The sequence below is a fragment of the Heptranchias perlo genome, unplaced genomic scaffold (assembly GCF_035084215.1).
Source record: "Heptranchias perlo isolate sHepPer1 unplaced genomic scaffold, sHepPer1.hap1 HAP1_SCAFFOLD_1028, whole genome shotgun sequence".
Classification (NCBI taxonomy): Eukaryota; Metazoa; Chordata; class Chondrichthyes; order Hexanchiformes; family Hexanchidae; genus Heptranchias; species Heptranchias perlo.
Genome location: NW_027138248.1, coordinates 34728 through 52224, shown reverse-complemented (window position 1 = coordinate 52224; position 17497 = coordinate 34728). Strand labels below are relative to the sequence as shown.

At 51.2% G+C, this 17497-nt stretch overlaps 1 protein-coding gene across 1 annotated transcript; it reads left to right on the top strand.

The window, feature by feature from the left end:
- Positions 1-798: 798 nt before the first annotated feature.
- LOC137307519 (collagen alpha-1(V) chain-like) lies at positions 799-13989 on the top strand (the record flags this gene model as incomplete). Its single annotated transcript, XM_067976847.1, has 4 exons — positions 799-911; positions 4700-4768; positions 9516-9749; positions 13262-13989. Coding segments are annotated over 4 exons (563 nt in total), but the record flags the coding sequence as incomplete, so codon positions are not given.
- Positions 13990-17497: the final 3508 nt, after the last annotated feature.

Below are 17497 nucleotides of genomic sequence, written 5' to 3'. Positions count from 1 at the left end.
GGAGAGAGTGAGAGGGTGAGAGGAGAGGGCGAGAGGAGAGAGTGAGAGGAGAGAGTGAGAGGAGAGAGTGAGAGGAGAGGGCGAGAGGAGAGAGTGAGAGGAGAGAGTGAGAGGAGAGAGTGAGAGGAGAGGGTGAGAGGAGAGGGCGAGAGGAGAGAGTGAGAGGAGAGAGTGAGAGGAGAGGGCGAGAGGAGAGAGTGAGAGGAGAGAGTGAGAGGAGAGAGTGAGAGGAGAGAGCGAGAGGAGAGAGTGAGAGGAGAGGGCGAGAGGATGAGAGCGAGAGGAGAGAGTGAGAGGAGAGAGTGAGAGGAGAGGGTGAGAGGAGAGGGTGAGAGGAGAGGGTGAGAGGAGAGAGTGAGAGGAGAGAGTGAGAGGAGAGAGCGAGAGGAGTGGGCGAGAGGAGAGGGCGAGAGGAGAGAGTGAGGAGAGAGTGAGAGGGTGAGAGGAGAGGGCGAGAGGAGAGAGTGAGAGGAGAGAGTGAGAGGAGAGAGTGAGAGGAGAGGGCGAGAGGAGAGGGCGAGAGGAGAGAGTGAGAGGAGAGGGCGAGAGGAGAGAGTGAGAGGAGAGAGTGAGAGGAGAGAGTGAGAGGAGAGGGCGAGAGGAGAGAGTGAGGAGAGAGTGCTCGGGATTCCTCAGAGTGAGTTCAATAGGTCAAGACAGCCACGTAGAGGTTGAGACTGACCAGTGCTGTGGGTGGTGATGCAGACTTCCCGTATCACTGCACAGGTGTGATTAGTCCCTCACAGCGGAATGACAAGTCCTTCCAACCCATGTATTTCTCACTTGTCTTCCTCACAGGTGAATACTGGATTGATCCAAACCAAGGCTGCTCCAGGGACTCATTCAAGGTTCTCTGTAACTTCACATCTGGAGGAGAGACCTGCATCTTCCCAGACAGGAAATCAGAAGGAGTAAGTGTTTCTCAGATCTCTCCTCAGCTTACAAGGGACAATACTGTGGTCCAAACACATTTAAACCATATTGGCACCACACCAGAGGAATTACAGCAATTTGAGTCCCAGGGGTAGATTCCCAATGTGTTGCTGGTGTTGTGGATCGTTCGCTCGTGATACAAACCGGCCTGATTCTCACCTCCAGTCAAATCAATAGGAATAAAAGTTGGGCCGTTTCTATAGTGATCTGACAACCCATAATACAACTTGTACATCTGGGCTTCAAGTCCAAAAATCTACCCCAAGGAGTCCTCAAAGGAAAGACCTGAGCACAGTGTGACTGTGTAATAGGTTCTTAATACCAAACAATACAGTCTCCGAACACCCACAGTCTCAGAGCACCCACAGTCTCAGAACACCCACAGTCTCCGAACACCCACAGTCTCCGAACACCCACAGTCTCAGAGCACCCACAGTCTCAGAACACCCACAGTCTCCGAACACCCACAGTCTCAGAACACCCACAGTCTCCGAACACCCACAGTCTCAGAGCACCCACAGTCTCAGAACACCCACAGTCTCAGAACACCCACAGTCTCCGAACACCCACAGTCTCAGAGCACCCACAGTCTCAGAACACCCACAGTCTCCGAACACCCACAGTCTCCGAACACCCACAGTCTCAGAACACCCACAGTCTCAGAGCACCCACAGTCTCCGAACACCCACAGTCTCCGAACACCCACAGTCTCAGAACACCCACAGTCTCCGAACACCCACAGTCTCAGAGCACCCACAGTCTCAGAACACCCACAGTCTCAGAACACCCACAGTCTCCGAACACCCACAGTCTCAGAACACCCACAGTCTCAGAACACCCACAGTCTCAGAACACCCACAGTCTCCGAACACCCACAGTCTCCGAACACCCACAGTCTCAGATCACCCACAGTCTCCGAACACCCACAGTCTCAAAACACCCACAGTCTCAGAGCACCCACAGTCTCAGAGCACCCACAGTCTCAGAGCACCCACAGTCTCAGAACACCACCCACAGTCTCAGAACACCCACAGTCTCAGAAAACAGTCCCATCCCTCTCACAGAGCAGGGCTGTATTCTGACTCCTTGCGACTCCTGCACAATGACAGGCGCCTGGCCTGTGGTTGCCTGTTCACCCTTTCAAACAAGGAAGGAGTGAATATAATTCACCCCAAACCCAGATGCCAGTAGGAAACCTGGCCAAGTGTACACAAGGTGTCAGCCATGGCTCACTGGGTAACAGTCTCGCCTCTGAGTCAGAAGGTCACGGGTTTGAGCCCCACTCCAGAGACTTGAGCCCATAATACAAGCTGACAGACTGAGGGAGCGCTGCACTGTCGGAGGGTCAGTACTGAGGGAGCGCTGCACTGTCGGACGGTCAGTACTGAGGGAGCGCTGCACTGTCGGACGGTCAGTACTGAGGGAGCGCTGCACTGTCGGAGGGTCAGTACTGAGGGAGCGCCGCACTGTCGGAGGTGCCATTTTTCGGATGAGACGTTAAACCAAGGCCCCGTCTGCCCTCTCAGGTGGATGTAAAAGATCCCATGGCCACTACTCTGAAGAAGAGCAGGGGGAGTCCTCCCCGGTGTCCTGGGGCCAATATTTATCCCTCAACCAACATCACTAAAACAGATTATCAGGTCATTTATCACATTGCTGTTTGTGGGATCTTGCTGTGCGCAAATTGGCTGCTGCGTTTCCTACATTTCAGCGGCTGAACCTGGCACAGTGCGATCCCATCCAAACAGAGCCACAAATGATTGGTCCATTAAAATGCCAGCTGCTGCTTTCATCGTTTTCCCATTTCAGAAGCCTGCGGACTCGCTGATTTTCCGAGTTCTGAATCTCCTTCAGGGCGGGTTAACCCCTCACTGGCTACGGCACCAAGTGATGCGATGGGACGAGGTGGGGCAGAGGTGCGGGGAGTGTATAATCCCCAGACAGTGGGGGGGCAGTGACACCCCCACTTCATCAGAGCCTCGAGATTCCAGGGTGACCACTGAACCTTTCTAAGAAATATCGATAATTAATTCCTGACCAGCGCTGGGGAATTCTGCTAAACTCGACGGGGCAGTTAGATCAAAATGGGCGATAGCCAATCAGCAGCCTGTTTTAAACCCCGCCCCATTTCCTTTTCCGTTGATGGGGCCTAACACAGGCCTCTGATTCGCTCCTGTCTAAAGACCAATTATACCCCCCGTGAATCTGTGGTCTGTGCTGAGTGACTGACTCTCGGGGCAGTGATTGGAACCAGACGATTGGTTTCAGTGCTCCCAGGTTAGGGAGGGCAGGGCCAATCAGCCAAGAATCCCGTTATCCTGATCACTATCGACAGACCCTGGCTGGAAACTCTGTGCGTGGACATCAGCCAAGGAGAGGATCGGATCAACTGGGCGGCCTCCTGCAGTTCAACACTCTGCTCACACTCACTGTCTGGCTCACACGTGACAAAATGGCCACAGTAGGGGAGGTACCAGTGGGCGGCCAGTGCCCATGGAACCCGTACCCCAGTGAGAGTCAGTGTGTGTGGGACCCGTACCTCAGTGAGAGTCAGTGTCTGTGGGACCCATACCCCAGTGAGAGTCAGTGCCCATGGAACCCGTACCCCAGTGAGAGTCAGTGTCTGTGGAACCCGTACCCCAGTGAGAGTCGGTGTCTGTGGGACCCGTACCCCAGTGAGAGTCAGTGTCTGTGGAACCCGTACCCCAGTGAGAGTCAATGTCTGTGGGACCCATACCCCAGTGAGAGTCAATGTCTGTGGGACCCATACCCCAGTGAGAGTCAGTGTCTGTGGAACCCGTACCCCAGTGAGAGTCAGTGTCTGTGGAACCCGTACCCCAGTGAGAGTCAGTGTCTGTGGGACCCGTACCCCAGTGAGAGTCAGTGTCTGTGGAACCCGTACCCCAGTGAGAGTCAATGTCTGTGGGACCCATACCCCAGTGAGAGTCAATGTCTGTGGGACCCATACCCCAGTGAGAGTCAGTGTCTGTGGAACCCGTACCCCAGTGAGAGTCGGTGTCTGTGGGACCCGTACCCCAGTGAGAGTCGGTGTCTGTGGAACCCGTACCCCAGTGAGAGTCAGTGTCTGTGGAACCCGTACCCCAGTGAGAGTCAATGTCTGTGGGACCCATACCCCAGTGAGAGTCGGTGTCTGTGGGACCCATACCCCAGTGAGAGTCAGTGCCCATGGAACCCGTACCCCAGTGAGAGTCAGTGTCTGTGGGACCCGTACCCCAGTGAGAGTCGGTGTCTGTGGAACCCGTACCCCAGTGAGAGTCAGTGTCTGTGGAACCCGTACCTCAGTGAGAGTCGGTGTCTGTGGAACCCGTACCCCAGTGAGAGTCAGTGTCTGTGGGACCCGTACCCCAGTGAGAGTCAGTGTCTGTGGAACCCGTACCTCAGTGAGAGTCGGTGTCTGTGGGACCCGTACCCCAGTGAGAGTCAGTGTCTGTGGAACCCGTACCCCAGTGAGAGTCAGTGTCTGTGGAACCCGTACCCCAGTGAGAGTCAGTGTCTGTGGGACCCGTACCCCAGTGAGAGTCAGTGTCTGTGGGACCCGTACCCCAGTGAGAGTCAGTGTCTGTGGGACCCGTACCCCAGTGAGAGTCAGTGTCCTCAGGGAGAAAATCTGGTGGAGAAAAGAGAAAGCAATGTTTAAGAGATTCCAGTGAGTTGCGATACTCTTGTGTTCACCTCGATTACTCAGACTGTTAGTTTCCACATTAACTTTTTTCCTTTTTTCCTTTGCTCTACTGTCTCACATCAGGCAAGAGTCACATCTTGGCCCAAGGAACTACCAGGCTCCTGGTTCAGTGAATTCAAGCGTGGTAAACTGGTAAGCTGGGATCGCTTTCCTTTCTGGTCTGTAACCAGTCTCGTATTTTACAGAGCAAAATGGCTCGTTGGCCGAAAGAGCAGCCTGGTGCTTGGTATAGTCAGTACAAGCGAGGCACCCTGGTAAGTGGCTAAACTGCCCTACATCTTACTCCATGGCTGACACAGGCTAGTGCTTTCTGATCTGGCCGCTCGATGCTGTAACTCTCGCTTTACCCTGCACAGTCACACTCACTGAGTTACTCAGAGAAGCATAGGATACTCGTCCCCTCGATCCCTCCCCCCTCAACCTCGCCCCAGTGAGAGTCAGTGTCTGTGGGACCCGTACCCCAGTGAGAGTCAGTGTCTGTGGAACCCGTACCCCAGTGAGAGTCAGTGTCTGTGGAACCCGTACCCCAGTGAGAGTCAGTGTCTATGGAACCCGTACCCCAGTGAGATTCAGTGTTTATGGGACTCGTACCCCAGGGAGAGTTGGTGCCCATGGGAGCCTTACCCCAGTGAGACCACCTCCGGGAGACAAATTGGAGTGGGCGAAAATACCTTTTCACAACATCACCAATTTACTGAGGCACCGTCATGAATATTTATGATCCCATTTGGTGGCATTGGTGAAGGGATTAACATTCCTCATTCCCTTTCGTTGGGCAGCGTGTGGGCGGGCCCTGCAAGATTAGATCACTGTCTGAGCAGCTCAGTGTCAGCGGTCCTGACCTTTCTCCTCTTCCCCTCCCAGTCTCTGACTTCCTGTATCTTCCCTGATCTTTACTGTGCTGTGATGGGATGTTTACCTTGGCTGCAGACTCCGACTCTCTGAGGTTTGGTGGCAAAGCCTCAGGATCTTCACCCAATGACTTTCTGCTTCACCTCTTTTCTTGCGAGCAACGGACAGCTGTCGAAACATTGGCCGGGGTGGGGCGGGGGGGGGATTTTCCCCAGGGCAGCTCCCGCTTCCCGCTTCTCCCAGGGAATGCAACGGGAACACGAAAACCCCGTCGGGTTTAGAAAGTCACCTATCACTCCCGGGGCTGAAGTCTTTCTCCCAGCTCACATCATGGATCCTCAATCTTCAGAACAGAGAGACCTGGGGGTGGATGTAAACAAATCTTTGAAGGTGGCAGGACAAGTTGTGACGGCTGTTAAAAAAGCATATGGGATCCTGGGCTTTATAAATAGAGGCATAGAGTACAAAAGCAAGGAAGTTATGCTAAACCTTCATAAATCACTGGTCAGGTCCCAGCTGGAATATTGTGTTCAATTCTGGGCACCGCACTTTAGGAAGGATGTGAAGGCCTTGGAGAGGGTGCAGAGGAGATTTACTGGAATGGTACCAGGGATGAGGGACTTCAGTTATGTGGAGAGACTGGAGAAGCTGGGATTGTTCTCCTTAGAGCAGAGAAGGTTAAGGGGAGATTTAATCGAGGGGTTCAAAATAATGAAGGGTTTTGATAGAGTAAATAAGGAGAAACTGTTTCCAGTGGCAGAAGGGTCGGTAACCAGAGGACACAGATTTAAGGTAATTGACAAAAGAGCCAGAGGGGAGATGAGGAGAATTTTTTTTACGCAGCGAGTTGTTCTGATCTGGAATGCGCTGCCTGAAAGGGTGGTGGAAGCAGATTCAATAATAACTTTCAAAAGGGAATTGGATAAATACTTGAAAAGGAGACATTTACAGGGCAATGGGGAAAGAGCAGGGGAGTGGGACTAATTGGATTGCTCTTTCAAAGGGCTGGCACATGCACGATGGGCCGAGTGGCCTCCTGCTGTGCTGTATCTTTCCACGACCCTGTGCGGATGTTGGGTGAGGAGCTCCACGGTCCACTAGCCTACCAGCTGACACATGGTGACTGGCCACTTGACTGAGGTGTTGGAGATATGGAACTGGACCCCAGCGAGGGTCAGCACTTTCAGGAGAAGAGCAGTCACCCATCGTATCAAACCCCAACCCAATCCATGGGGGTAGGTTGGCAAAGACACCCTCCTGGTCAGTGCAACTCTGAGACCAACTTTTGGTGAGCGCACAGGAGCGGCCTGCATTGGTTCACCCTCCCTCGGGGACGTGGCCGCCTTTGAGATGATGTTCTCAGGTAGCATTTCATCGAAACGTTCATTCGTGTTCAGGTACAGAAACCTGCTGTCCATGGGCAACTGTTACTGGTTTACAGAGTCGGTGACAAGTTTGGGTGGTGCCTCAGCACCAGCCAATCGTGCCATCGAGCGAGACAACCCAATCCGAACCAGCTGGTAGAAGGCAGCATGTCCGCGGGGCAGTCAGACAAAGATCGTGGCTTCAAGAGAGCAAGTGACAATCAAAAGCAGTTGATGCAGAGAAAGTGTCTGACGGAGGCTGGTCAGCTCTGATTGGACGTGCTCCTGGAGCTTTCATCATCTGCTTCCAACCGCCTCACCCAGTCAAACAGCCTATTCCCCCAAATCTCCAGTATTTTTATAACTCAGAAGCGAAACTGTGTTCAAAGTGCATGAAAAAACACAACAATTTTGTTTAATGCCCCTATGATTTTTTTTTCCTGGGATTGTGCTCACAGCAAATGTCCTGGAGATTACTCTTTAATTCCTGGAGATTCCAGGACAATCCGGGAGGGTTGGTGACCCTCGTCTCCCTTCGTAAAAGCCTCAACTTTTTTTTTTAAATAATGAAACTAAGGATCGCTGTTCTGATTGAACCTTCTCACTGCCTCTGGGTGGTGTCGACTCCCCAGAGTGCACAGAAATAATCAGTCATTTTTCTGTCATTCGGGAGAGGCGGGCATCAACTTTCATCAAGAAACTGGTCGCCTAGGATACGCAGAGCCTGAGACAAAGGCCCAGCAGCCGGCCCATTCGCTTAGATTTCTTGCAATCGTTTCAAGGCCATGCTGTCAGCTCCAGAATGAATTCTGATCTCGGGAAAGGGATGTGTGATTGGCTCTGCTTCTGATCGCTGGTCGTGTTCTCTCCCGCTTGCTGTGTCACCCCTCTCACTCCCTCCCCCCCGCATGTCTTTTCTTCCCCATGTTCAGTCATACGTCACTCTCACGAGTGTTGGAAGGAACCTGGAAACGGCCACGGATCCTGGAAACGGCAGTTGGTAAAAGAGTTTTGTCTTAAGTTGGCCTCTGATTCTGACACTCACAGTCTGACGGGATGAGACTATCAGAGCCATAATCGATGACCTTCGACCCGGCGAGACCGAACACAGGGCGCAGCGAGGGTGGGGCGAGGGGCGGGAGTGGGACGGGGATGAGTATGGAATGGGGGTGAGAGTGGGGTCGGGGTGATTGTTAAATGGGGCGAGTGTGGGATAGGGTGTGTGAGGCAGGAGTGAGAGTGGGGCGGGGGCCCGAGTTGGGGTGAGGGAAGGGAGGGGGTGAGGGAAGGGAGGGGGTGAGGGAAGGGAGGGGGTGAGGGAAGGGAGGGGGTGATGCGAGGGTGATTAGGATGGGGTGAGAGTGAGGCAGCGATGAGAGTGGGAGAATTGAAGAATAGATTTCGAGTGATGGCAGGAGATCACTGCTGTATTTGGGTCTTTATTAGACAAGATGTCACATGTAGATAAGATGTGGAGATGCCGGTGATGGACTGGGGTTGACAATTGTAAACAATTTTACAACACCAAGTTATAGTCCAACAATTTTATTTTAAAAACCACAAGCTTTCAGAGGCTTCCTCCTTCCTCAGGTGAATGTGACATTCACCTGAGGAAGGAGGAAGCCTCCGAAAGCTTGTGGTTTTTAAAATAAAATTGTTGGACTATAACTTGGTGTTGTAAAATTGTTTACACATGTAGATAAGGCTACGGACGGTCACATGGTTGAAGATTAATGTTTTTGATGGTCACTGAGGTCCAGTGAAGCTCTTACTGAGACCACAAAGCACATTGTGAACCCCTCAATATCCCTCCCTTCCACCCAAAGGGAAATCGAGTCCTGGACTACATTACCAGGGAAACAGACAGTGTAAATAAGGTCATGGTGCAATTAGATATTTCTGGAGAGGGACAGGAAGGGATTGAGGATATAGGGAGAAGGTGGGTAAGTGGGATTGAGGGATATGGGGAGAAGGTGGGTAAGTGGGATTGAGGGATATGGGGAGAAGGTGGGTAGGTGGGATTGAGGATACGGGGAGAAGGTGGGTGGGTGGGATTGAGGATACAGGGAGAAGGTGGGTGGGTGGGATTGAGGATATGGGGAGAAGGTGGGTGGGTGGGATTGAGGATACGGGGAGAAGGTGGGTGGGTGGGATTGAGGATATGGGGAGAAGGTGGGTGGGTGGGATTGAGGATATGGGGAGAAGGTGGGTGGGTGGGATTGAGGATACGGGGAGAAGGTGGGTCGGTGGGATTGAGCTCTCAAATCTGGACAGGCTTGTTGGGCCCGCTGGGTTTTCCAGTTCCTATAAAATTCTTGCCTGACCTTGTGGGCACTCGTTAATCCATTAGATTAACATCAGTGATTAAATGTAGCACAAAGGGAAGGTTTAATCCACCCATGACCAGGAGAATCAGCCCAGTTTCTGTTGTAACCTTGAAGGAGACTCCGTGAGACACAGAGTGCAGGGTAGGTTTGCTGCTTTTGAAATGTGTTAAATATGTGGTGGGAGACAGACTGTGGAGAATATCTCACCATTACATCCCAGGGAGTTCCAAGGGGTCACTTCATTCTTGGCTGACTGTGAGTGAGTTGAAGGCATGATGTTTAGTTTTGAATGGTCTCCCGCCTCCGTTGTTGTTCACTTTCTCTCTCCACAATCAGCTTTCCTACGCGGACTCAGACAGCAATCCAATCGGAGTGGTGCAGATGACCTTCCTCAGGCTACTGAGTGCCTCAGCCCATCAGAACCTCACCTACAACTGCCACCAAACTGTGGCGTGGTACGACACGGCTACCGACAGTTACGACAAGGCCATCCGCTTCCTGGGCTCGAACGATGAGGAGATGTCGTACGATAACAACCCCTACATCCAGGCCATCGTGGACAAGTGTGCAGTGAGTGCTCGCTCGTCTCTCTCCTGGGGTTAAAGCAGAAAGGTTTCACCAAACTATTGAACCTGTTAGCTCCAGGTTAGTCTTTTGGTTATTGTGGTGGACACACAGACCACAGAGATTCCGTGCCCGGTCTGTGTCATCGAGGTAGATCTTCGCAATATGGCAGTAAGATCTACAATTGGCCCTTGGGTATTAGAGAGGAGCAATCAGCCAGCATTCCTGCTCCCACCCTATCCCCGCTCCCACCCTATCCCCGCTCCCACCCTATCCCCGCTCCCACCCTATCCCCGCTCCCACCCCATTCCCGCTCCCACCCCATCCCCGCTCCCACCCCATCCCCGCTCCCACCCCATTCCCCCTCCCACCCCATCCCCGCTCCCACCCCATCCCCACTCCCACCCTATCCCCGCTCCCACCCCATCCCCGCTCCCACCCCATTCCCGCTCCCACCCTATCCCCGCTCCCACCCTATCCCCGCTCCCACCCTATCCCCGCTCCCACCCTATCCCCGCTCCCACCCCATTCCCCCTCCCACCCCATCCCCGCTCCCACCCCATCCCCGCTCCCACCCCATTCCCCCTCCCACCCCATCCCCGCTCCCACCCCATTCCCGCTCTCACCCCATCCCCGCTCCCACCCCATCCCCGCTCCCACCCCATCCCCGCTCCCACCCCATTCCCGCTCCCACCCCATTCCCCCTCCCACCCCATCCCCGCTCCCACCCCATTCCCGCTCTCACCCCATTCCCGCTCTCACCCCATTCCCGCTCCCACCCCATCCCCACTCCCACCCTATCCCCGCTCCCACCCCATCCCCGCTCCCACCCCATTCCCGCTCCCACCCTATCCCCGCTCCCACCCTATCCCCGCTCCCACCCTATCCCCGCTCCCACCCTATCCCCGCTCCCACCCCATTCCCCCTCCCACCCCATCCCCGCTCCCACCCCATCCCCGCTCCCACCCCATTCCCCCTCCCACCCCATCCCCGCTCCCACCCCATTCCCGCTCTCACCCCATCCCCGCTCCCACCCTATCCCCGCTCCCACCCCATTCCCGCTCTCACCCCATTCCCGCTCTCACCCCATTCCCGCTCCCACCCCATCCCCGCTCCCACCCCATCCCCGCTCCCACCCCATCCCCGCTCCCACCCTATCCCCGCTCCCACCCCATTCCCGCTCTCACCCCATTCCCGCTCCCACCCCATCCCCGCTCCCACCCTATCCCCGCTCTCACCCCATTCCCGCTCTCACCCCATTCCCGCTCCCACCCCATCCCCGCTCCCACCCCATCCCCGCTCCCACCCCATCCCCGCTCCCACCCTATCCCCGCTCCCACCCCATCCCCGCTCCCACCCTATCCCCGCTCCCACCCTATCCCCGCTCCCACCCTATCCCCGCTCCCACCCTATCCCCGCTCTCACCCTATCCCTGCACCCACCCTATATTTTATCGAGCTGAGAAGTCTCACCCCAGGATTTGATGGCTACATCCTCAGTCCACCATTAATATTATTGGAAGTGCCAGTTTCTGCTGGAGACCATGGAAACGAGGATATGGTCTTCCTGTACAGATGGACAGTGACGACCCCATGGTACTGTTCAGGTAACAGCCAGGTGTTCTCCCAGTGTCCTGACCGGCATTCCTCCATCAACCAAAACCACCAAAAACACATCAACTGCTGTTTGTGGGCTCTTTCTGTGTGCAATATGGCTGCCATGTTTTACCTACATCACAACAGTCACTGCACTTCACAGTAATTCATTGTTGGTGAAATAAAAACAGGAAATACAGGAGAAGCTCAGTGAGTGAGGCCGCGTCTGTGGAGAAAGAAGCAAAGTTAACGTTTCTGGTCGAAGACCTTTGGTCAGACCTGGTCTTATGTGTGAAGTGTGTGGACACCCCTTGATGTGATGGGGTTTTGTGTATACACGAGTGTATCAAGCGTAGGTTGGTGCAGTGGGTTAAACTCTGGCCTTTCACCTCTGTGACCTGCTGGACTGATGGGATGAAAGTTCCCTCTCAGTCCGATGTGAAATGTCTCAATCCAGTTCCTGGTGCGCCTGAGTCTACAGCACAGTCTCTGAGTCAGCACTGATTGGCAATGTGACAGGGAATTGAACCAATGTCACACTGGTGCAGTAAATGACGCTGCTCTGAGATTGGGGCTAAATTGTTGGGGCAGAGTAGAGGGAGTTTTGTGCTGTACCTGACCCAGGACTGCTCGATACTGACCTAAAATGGGGAGAACTCCATTCTCAACACCAACATCCCTCACCTTGATAAGCAAAATACTTCTAAATATTTATTTTAAGTAGTGACAGGAAACAGAGAGTAGTGGTGAACGGTTGTTTTTCGGACTGGAGGGAGGTGTACAGTGGTGTTCCCCAGGGGTCAGTGCTGGGACCACTGCTTTTCTTGATATATATTAATGACTTGGACTTGGGTGTACAGGGCACAATTACAAGATTTGCAGATGACACAAAACTTGGAAGTGTAGTAAACAGTGAGAAGGATAGTGATAGACTTCAAGAGGATATAGACAGGTTGGTGGAATGGGCGGACACGTGGCAGATGAAATTTAACACAGAAAAATGCAAAGTGATACTTTTCGATAGGAAGAATGAGGAGAGACAATATAAACTAGAGGGCACAACTCTAAAGGGGGTGCAGGAACAGAGAGATCTGGGGGTGTATGTGCATAACTCTTTGAAGGTGGCAGAACAGGTTGAGAAAGTGGTTAAAAAAGCATACGAGACCATGGGCTTTATAAATAGAGGCATAGAGTACAAAAGCAAGGAAGTTATGATGAACCTTTATAAAACACTGGCTCAGCCACAACTGGAGTATTGTGTCCAGTTCTGGGCACCACACTTTAGGAAGGATGTGAAGGCCTTGGAGAGGGTGCAGAAGAGATTTACTAGAATGATTCCAGGGATGAGGGACTTTAGTTACGTGGAGAGACTGGAGAAGCTGGGATTGTTCTCCTTAGAGCAGAGAAGGTTAAGGGGAGATTTGATAGAGGTGTTTAAAATCATGAAGGGTTTAGATAAAGTAAATAAAGAGAAACTATTCCCATTGGCGGAAGGGTCAAGAACCAGAGGACATAGATTTAAGGTGATTGGCAAAAGAACCAAAGGCGACATGAGGAAAAACTTTTTTACGCAGCGAGTGGTTATGATCTGGAATGCGCTGCCCGAGGGGGTGGTGGAGGCAGATTCAATCATGGCCTTCAAAAGGGAACTGGATAAACAGTTGAAAGGAAAAAATTTGCGGGGCTACGGGGAAAGAGCGGGGGAGTGGGACTCGCTGGATTGTTCTTACAAAGAGCCGGATGTGCTCGATGGGCCGAATGGCCGCTTTCTGTGCTGTAACCACTCTATGAATTCTGCCTTTCTTTAGAAGCAAGGTTTGGTGCAATCAGAGCCCAGAACTTGTTTGTAACCCTCCCGGGTTCGGTCCTATCAGGGGTCAAAGCTTGTTTCTAACTTCTGCCTTTTGTTTTTCTTTCTCGCAGACAAAGAAAGGTTATCAGAAGACGGTGTTAGAGATTGATACTCCCAAAGTGGAGCAGCTGCCGTTCATCGACATCATGTTTAATGACTTTGGAGAGTCGGGCCAGAAGTTTGGCTTTGAAATAGGACCTGTCTGTTTCGTGGGATAAAACCATTCGAAACTTCAGAGAGAGAGAGAAACAAAAAATGTAAAAAAAAAACACAAAACACAGAGGAAGAATAAAAGGAGAGTCTGCAAACCAACAACACTGTAACCTCAATGTGCAGATTTGTCACATGTGAGTTCAGAGACTGGCGGGCATGGAGCAGAGTTCTGGCTTCGCATTTCACCCTCAAATTGCCTCGAAAGGAAGCCTTCATCTTGAAATCGATCTCCCAGGTGTCGCACGATGTAAACCCCCAGACATTAAACCAGTCCAGTGAACAATTCGACAGCCCCGAGACTTTCTGATTTCCTCCCCCTTTCCCCCTCAGTTGAGTGGAGTCTTCAAAACAACACGAGGCCTTTGTGATAAAGTGCCCCCGATCTGTCAGCCTCTGAAAGTGAAAGTTGGGCTAATGCTTTGAGGCACCTCGATGATAGACCTGCTCCTGCTAACTCGTCCCTTCTCTCTCTCAGATGCCGAGTGGCTCGCTCTCTGTACCTCCTGCAATTTTTTTCTGGTCTTATTTCAGAATCGTAGTCTTTTTTTAAAAATCTCGTCAAATAAAAGAAATGTTTTGAATTAAACCCTTCCTCAGAAATGGTGCTGACATTTTATTATTTCTTTTTTTAAAAAAAAAACAAATCTTTTTTGTACGTTTGTAAGTAAATATTTTATTGTATAATATTTTTTATTCTCCCTGCAGCTTCTGGCTTTGAAACATTGCATGTGACTCTGTTAAAATGTACAAGGACAACTCTTGATTTTTACCTAATGTGCAAAAATATATATATAAATATACAAAAATGTGTTACGTAGGATTAATAAACCATGCTCTGCTGCATTATCAAAAGCACAAGGCTCTATAACATGTACTTCAGGCACAGTAACACACTCCGCATGTTAAGGTTTCTGTAAGAACGCTTTTCCTGTATCACGGGCCATTCTGTTTTGTGAAATCGCTTTGGTGCTATGTTATCGCGTTATTGGATGTGGGGGGGTGGAGGCAGGGGGGGGGCAGCTTTTGGTTAAGAGCCTCTTAAAAAGCCTGTGCTTTTAATCACTTAGTTAGGACGGACACGATGGGCCGAACAGCTTCCTTCTGTGCTGTATCATTCTATGATTCCAGCTACACGTTGCCAGATGTGCGTGGGCCATCGAACAGTGACCAGGAGACTCGATTCTGCGAGGGGACGTTATGTTTACTGAACAATAGGTGCTATTTAAACGTCTTGCGTGTGGTGCTATTTTGTCCGATTAATACCGTCCGTTTTCTTTACAAGGCACTGGTGACTCCCTGGCCTGGAACAGTCTCCCTTTTGACCGACGCTCCCTAACTGTCCCGCCGCACTCCAGAAGCCGGATTTATAGATGTTATGCATGCTGTTTCATATTTATATATTCATACCATTTTTATTTTTATTTTGAAACAAAGAAAAGTCTCCTTCAATGTAGAATATGTGGTCAGGGCCCCCTTTGTAAATGGTGCTTTATTTTAAATATCCCTCTGCAGAATGAGACGCCACAGAGCAGGCAGCCCTCACAATGGAACCACTAGGATGTTTGTGGTGCTAATTTATGTATTTGATAGAAATACCGAGCTCGCCTTCGCTTTATTCTTTTCATTGCTAAATAGTTCCTATTTTTTTAAAAACAAAATTAGAGAATTGCTTTGCAGAATCGCCATGCGCTGACTTTACTTCCTGTTTCTTTAAGTTGAGTTTTTTTTTTAAAACTATATTTTTTGTTGATTGTTTCGCTACAAACCGAATTCCCCAGCAGCTTGGCACGTTCCTCACCGATCTCACTGACCTTTAGGTCCTGTCATTCTTCGGTTCTGCACATTCTGTTAGCCTCTTTCTCCCCTCCTCATCTGTTACTAAATGGCTTTTCTCTCTCTCTATCCCTCTCTCTCACACCCACTCTTTCTTCCCAATCTCTCTCCCCCATCCCCCTATCTTGGTATCATTTTACGTCAAAGGCCTGGTATGTTCTCTCTCTCTCTCTCTCCATTTTGTGTTTTTGCCGCAAAGGTCTGTGCTCTCTTTTCTTTCCTTCTTTCTCTCTCTCTCACTCCCATAACCTCTCTATGACTCTATAACCTCACTCACACTTTCTCCCTCTCCCTAATCTAACTCACTCTCCCTCCCTCCCCACCGCACCCCAATCCCTCAAAGGTCTGGAATGTGCTCTCTCTCTTCCCTGTCTCCCTCACAGTCATTTTCTCTCATCTCTCTATTGCCTCTTTCCAGCACTTTTTCTCTCTCTCACTCTCTGTCCCCTCTCTCTCTCTGCCTTCTCTCTCACTCCATCTCTCTCTCTCACTCTCACTCCATCTCTCTCTCTCTCCCTCTCTCACTCTCACTCCGTCTCTCACTCTCACTCCGTCTCTCTCTCTCCCTCTCACTCTGTCTCTCTCTCTCTCTCACAGTCTCTTTCTCCTCACTCAGCTGTTATCCAAACCTCTATTGCCTTGGCATTTAAAAAAAACTTTTGTAATTTTATTTTTCTTAAACATATGACTTGAACGTAAAATATTGTTAGTGACAATCTGTTGGAGGATTTTTTTGGTACTTTTTATGGGCCCTGAATCTTTTAATAAGATCGTTATACTGTCATGTGACATATTGTAAATGTTTTTGAGATCCCAATAAACTTGTTCATGAAACTAAGAAATGCATCCTGTCCATTCACAGCATCAGGGAAATTTTCTCATTATTTATTTAGACAGTTGCTCAATAAAAGATGGAGCCTCATTTTTATCTCCCCATTCTTCCCCGTTCTGCCCTGAAGGTGCTGATGGCCCGCTGGGGTACGGGTCCCACAGACACTGACTCTCACTGGGGTACGGGTTCCACAGACACTGACTCTCACTGGGGTACGGGTCCCACAGACACTGACTCTCACTGGGGTACGGGTCCCACAGACACTGACTCTCACTGGGGTACGGGTTCCACAGGCACTGACTCTCACTGGGGTACGGGTTCCACAGACACTGACTCTCACTGGGGTACGGGTCCCACAGACACTGACTCTCACTGGGGTACGGGTCCCACAGACACTGACTCTCACTGGGGTACGGGTCCCACAGACACTGACTCTCACTGGGGTACGGGTCCCACAGACACTGACTCTCACTGGGGTACGGGTCCCACAGACACTGACTCTCACTGGGGTACGGGTTCCACAGACACTGACTCTCACTGGGGTACGGGTCCCACAGACATTGACTCTCACTGGGGTACGGGTTCCACGGGCACTGACTCTGGAGTTGGCTCCCGGTCTGGCAAAGCCTCGATTTTAAAATTCTCATCTGCGTTTTCAAATCCCTCCATGGCCTCACCCCTCCCCCTCCCTATCTCTGTACCTCCTCCCGCCCTACAATCCCCTGACCCTCCCATCGCCCCACCATTGGCGGCTGTGTCTTCTGCCTCGTGTGCCCCAAGTTATAGAATTCCCTCCCTTTACCCCTCCTAAAATCTGCTTCTTTGGCTCAATGCCCATTCTAGTTTTTTTGATTATGCTTCTGTGAAGCCCCTTGAGACGTTTCTCTACGTTAAAGATGTGACGAATGCACTGAAGTTTCTGGTCTGGATTCTGGGCTTACGTCCTTAAGTAGAATTCAACCAGATGTTACTCTGTGTAGCCAGTGAATCAGTGTGTCGCAGTAGCCCTCTCTACTGTTTTAACCTGTGATCAAAGCGTGAACTCAAAATGCATTATCTTTGCAGATCTAATGACTTCTCCACAAACGACATGCATTGTAAGATGTTTACGAACTCAACTCTGCTGGACAATCGACCATGGGATGCTTTACGAGCTGGGATGAGGGCCTTGACCCTCACCCTCGCCTTCACCCTGATCGACAGAGAAATAGGAGACATCTTTGACCAAGCTTTTTGTCCTAATATCTCCTGCTTTGGCTCGGTGGCAATTTTTCTCTGATTACGCTCCTGTGAAGCACCTTGGGACTCGTTTACCCCATTAAAGGCACTAAATAAATGCAGGTTGTTGTTGCTACAATCTCTGGAGTTGCGTTAAACAAAAGGTGAGCAGCATTTCCATGGAAACTGGGACATACCTGACTTGCCTACA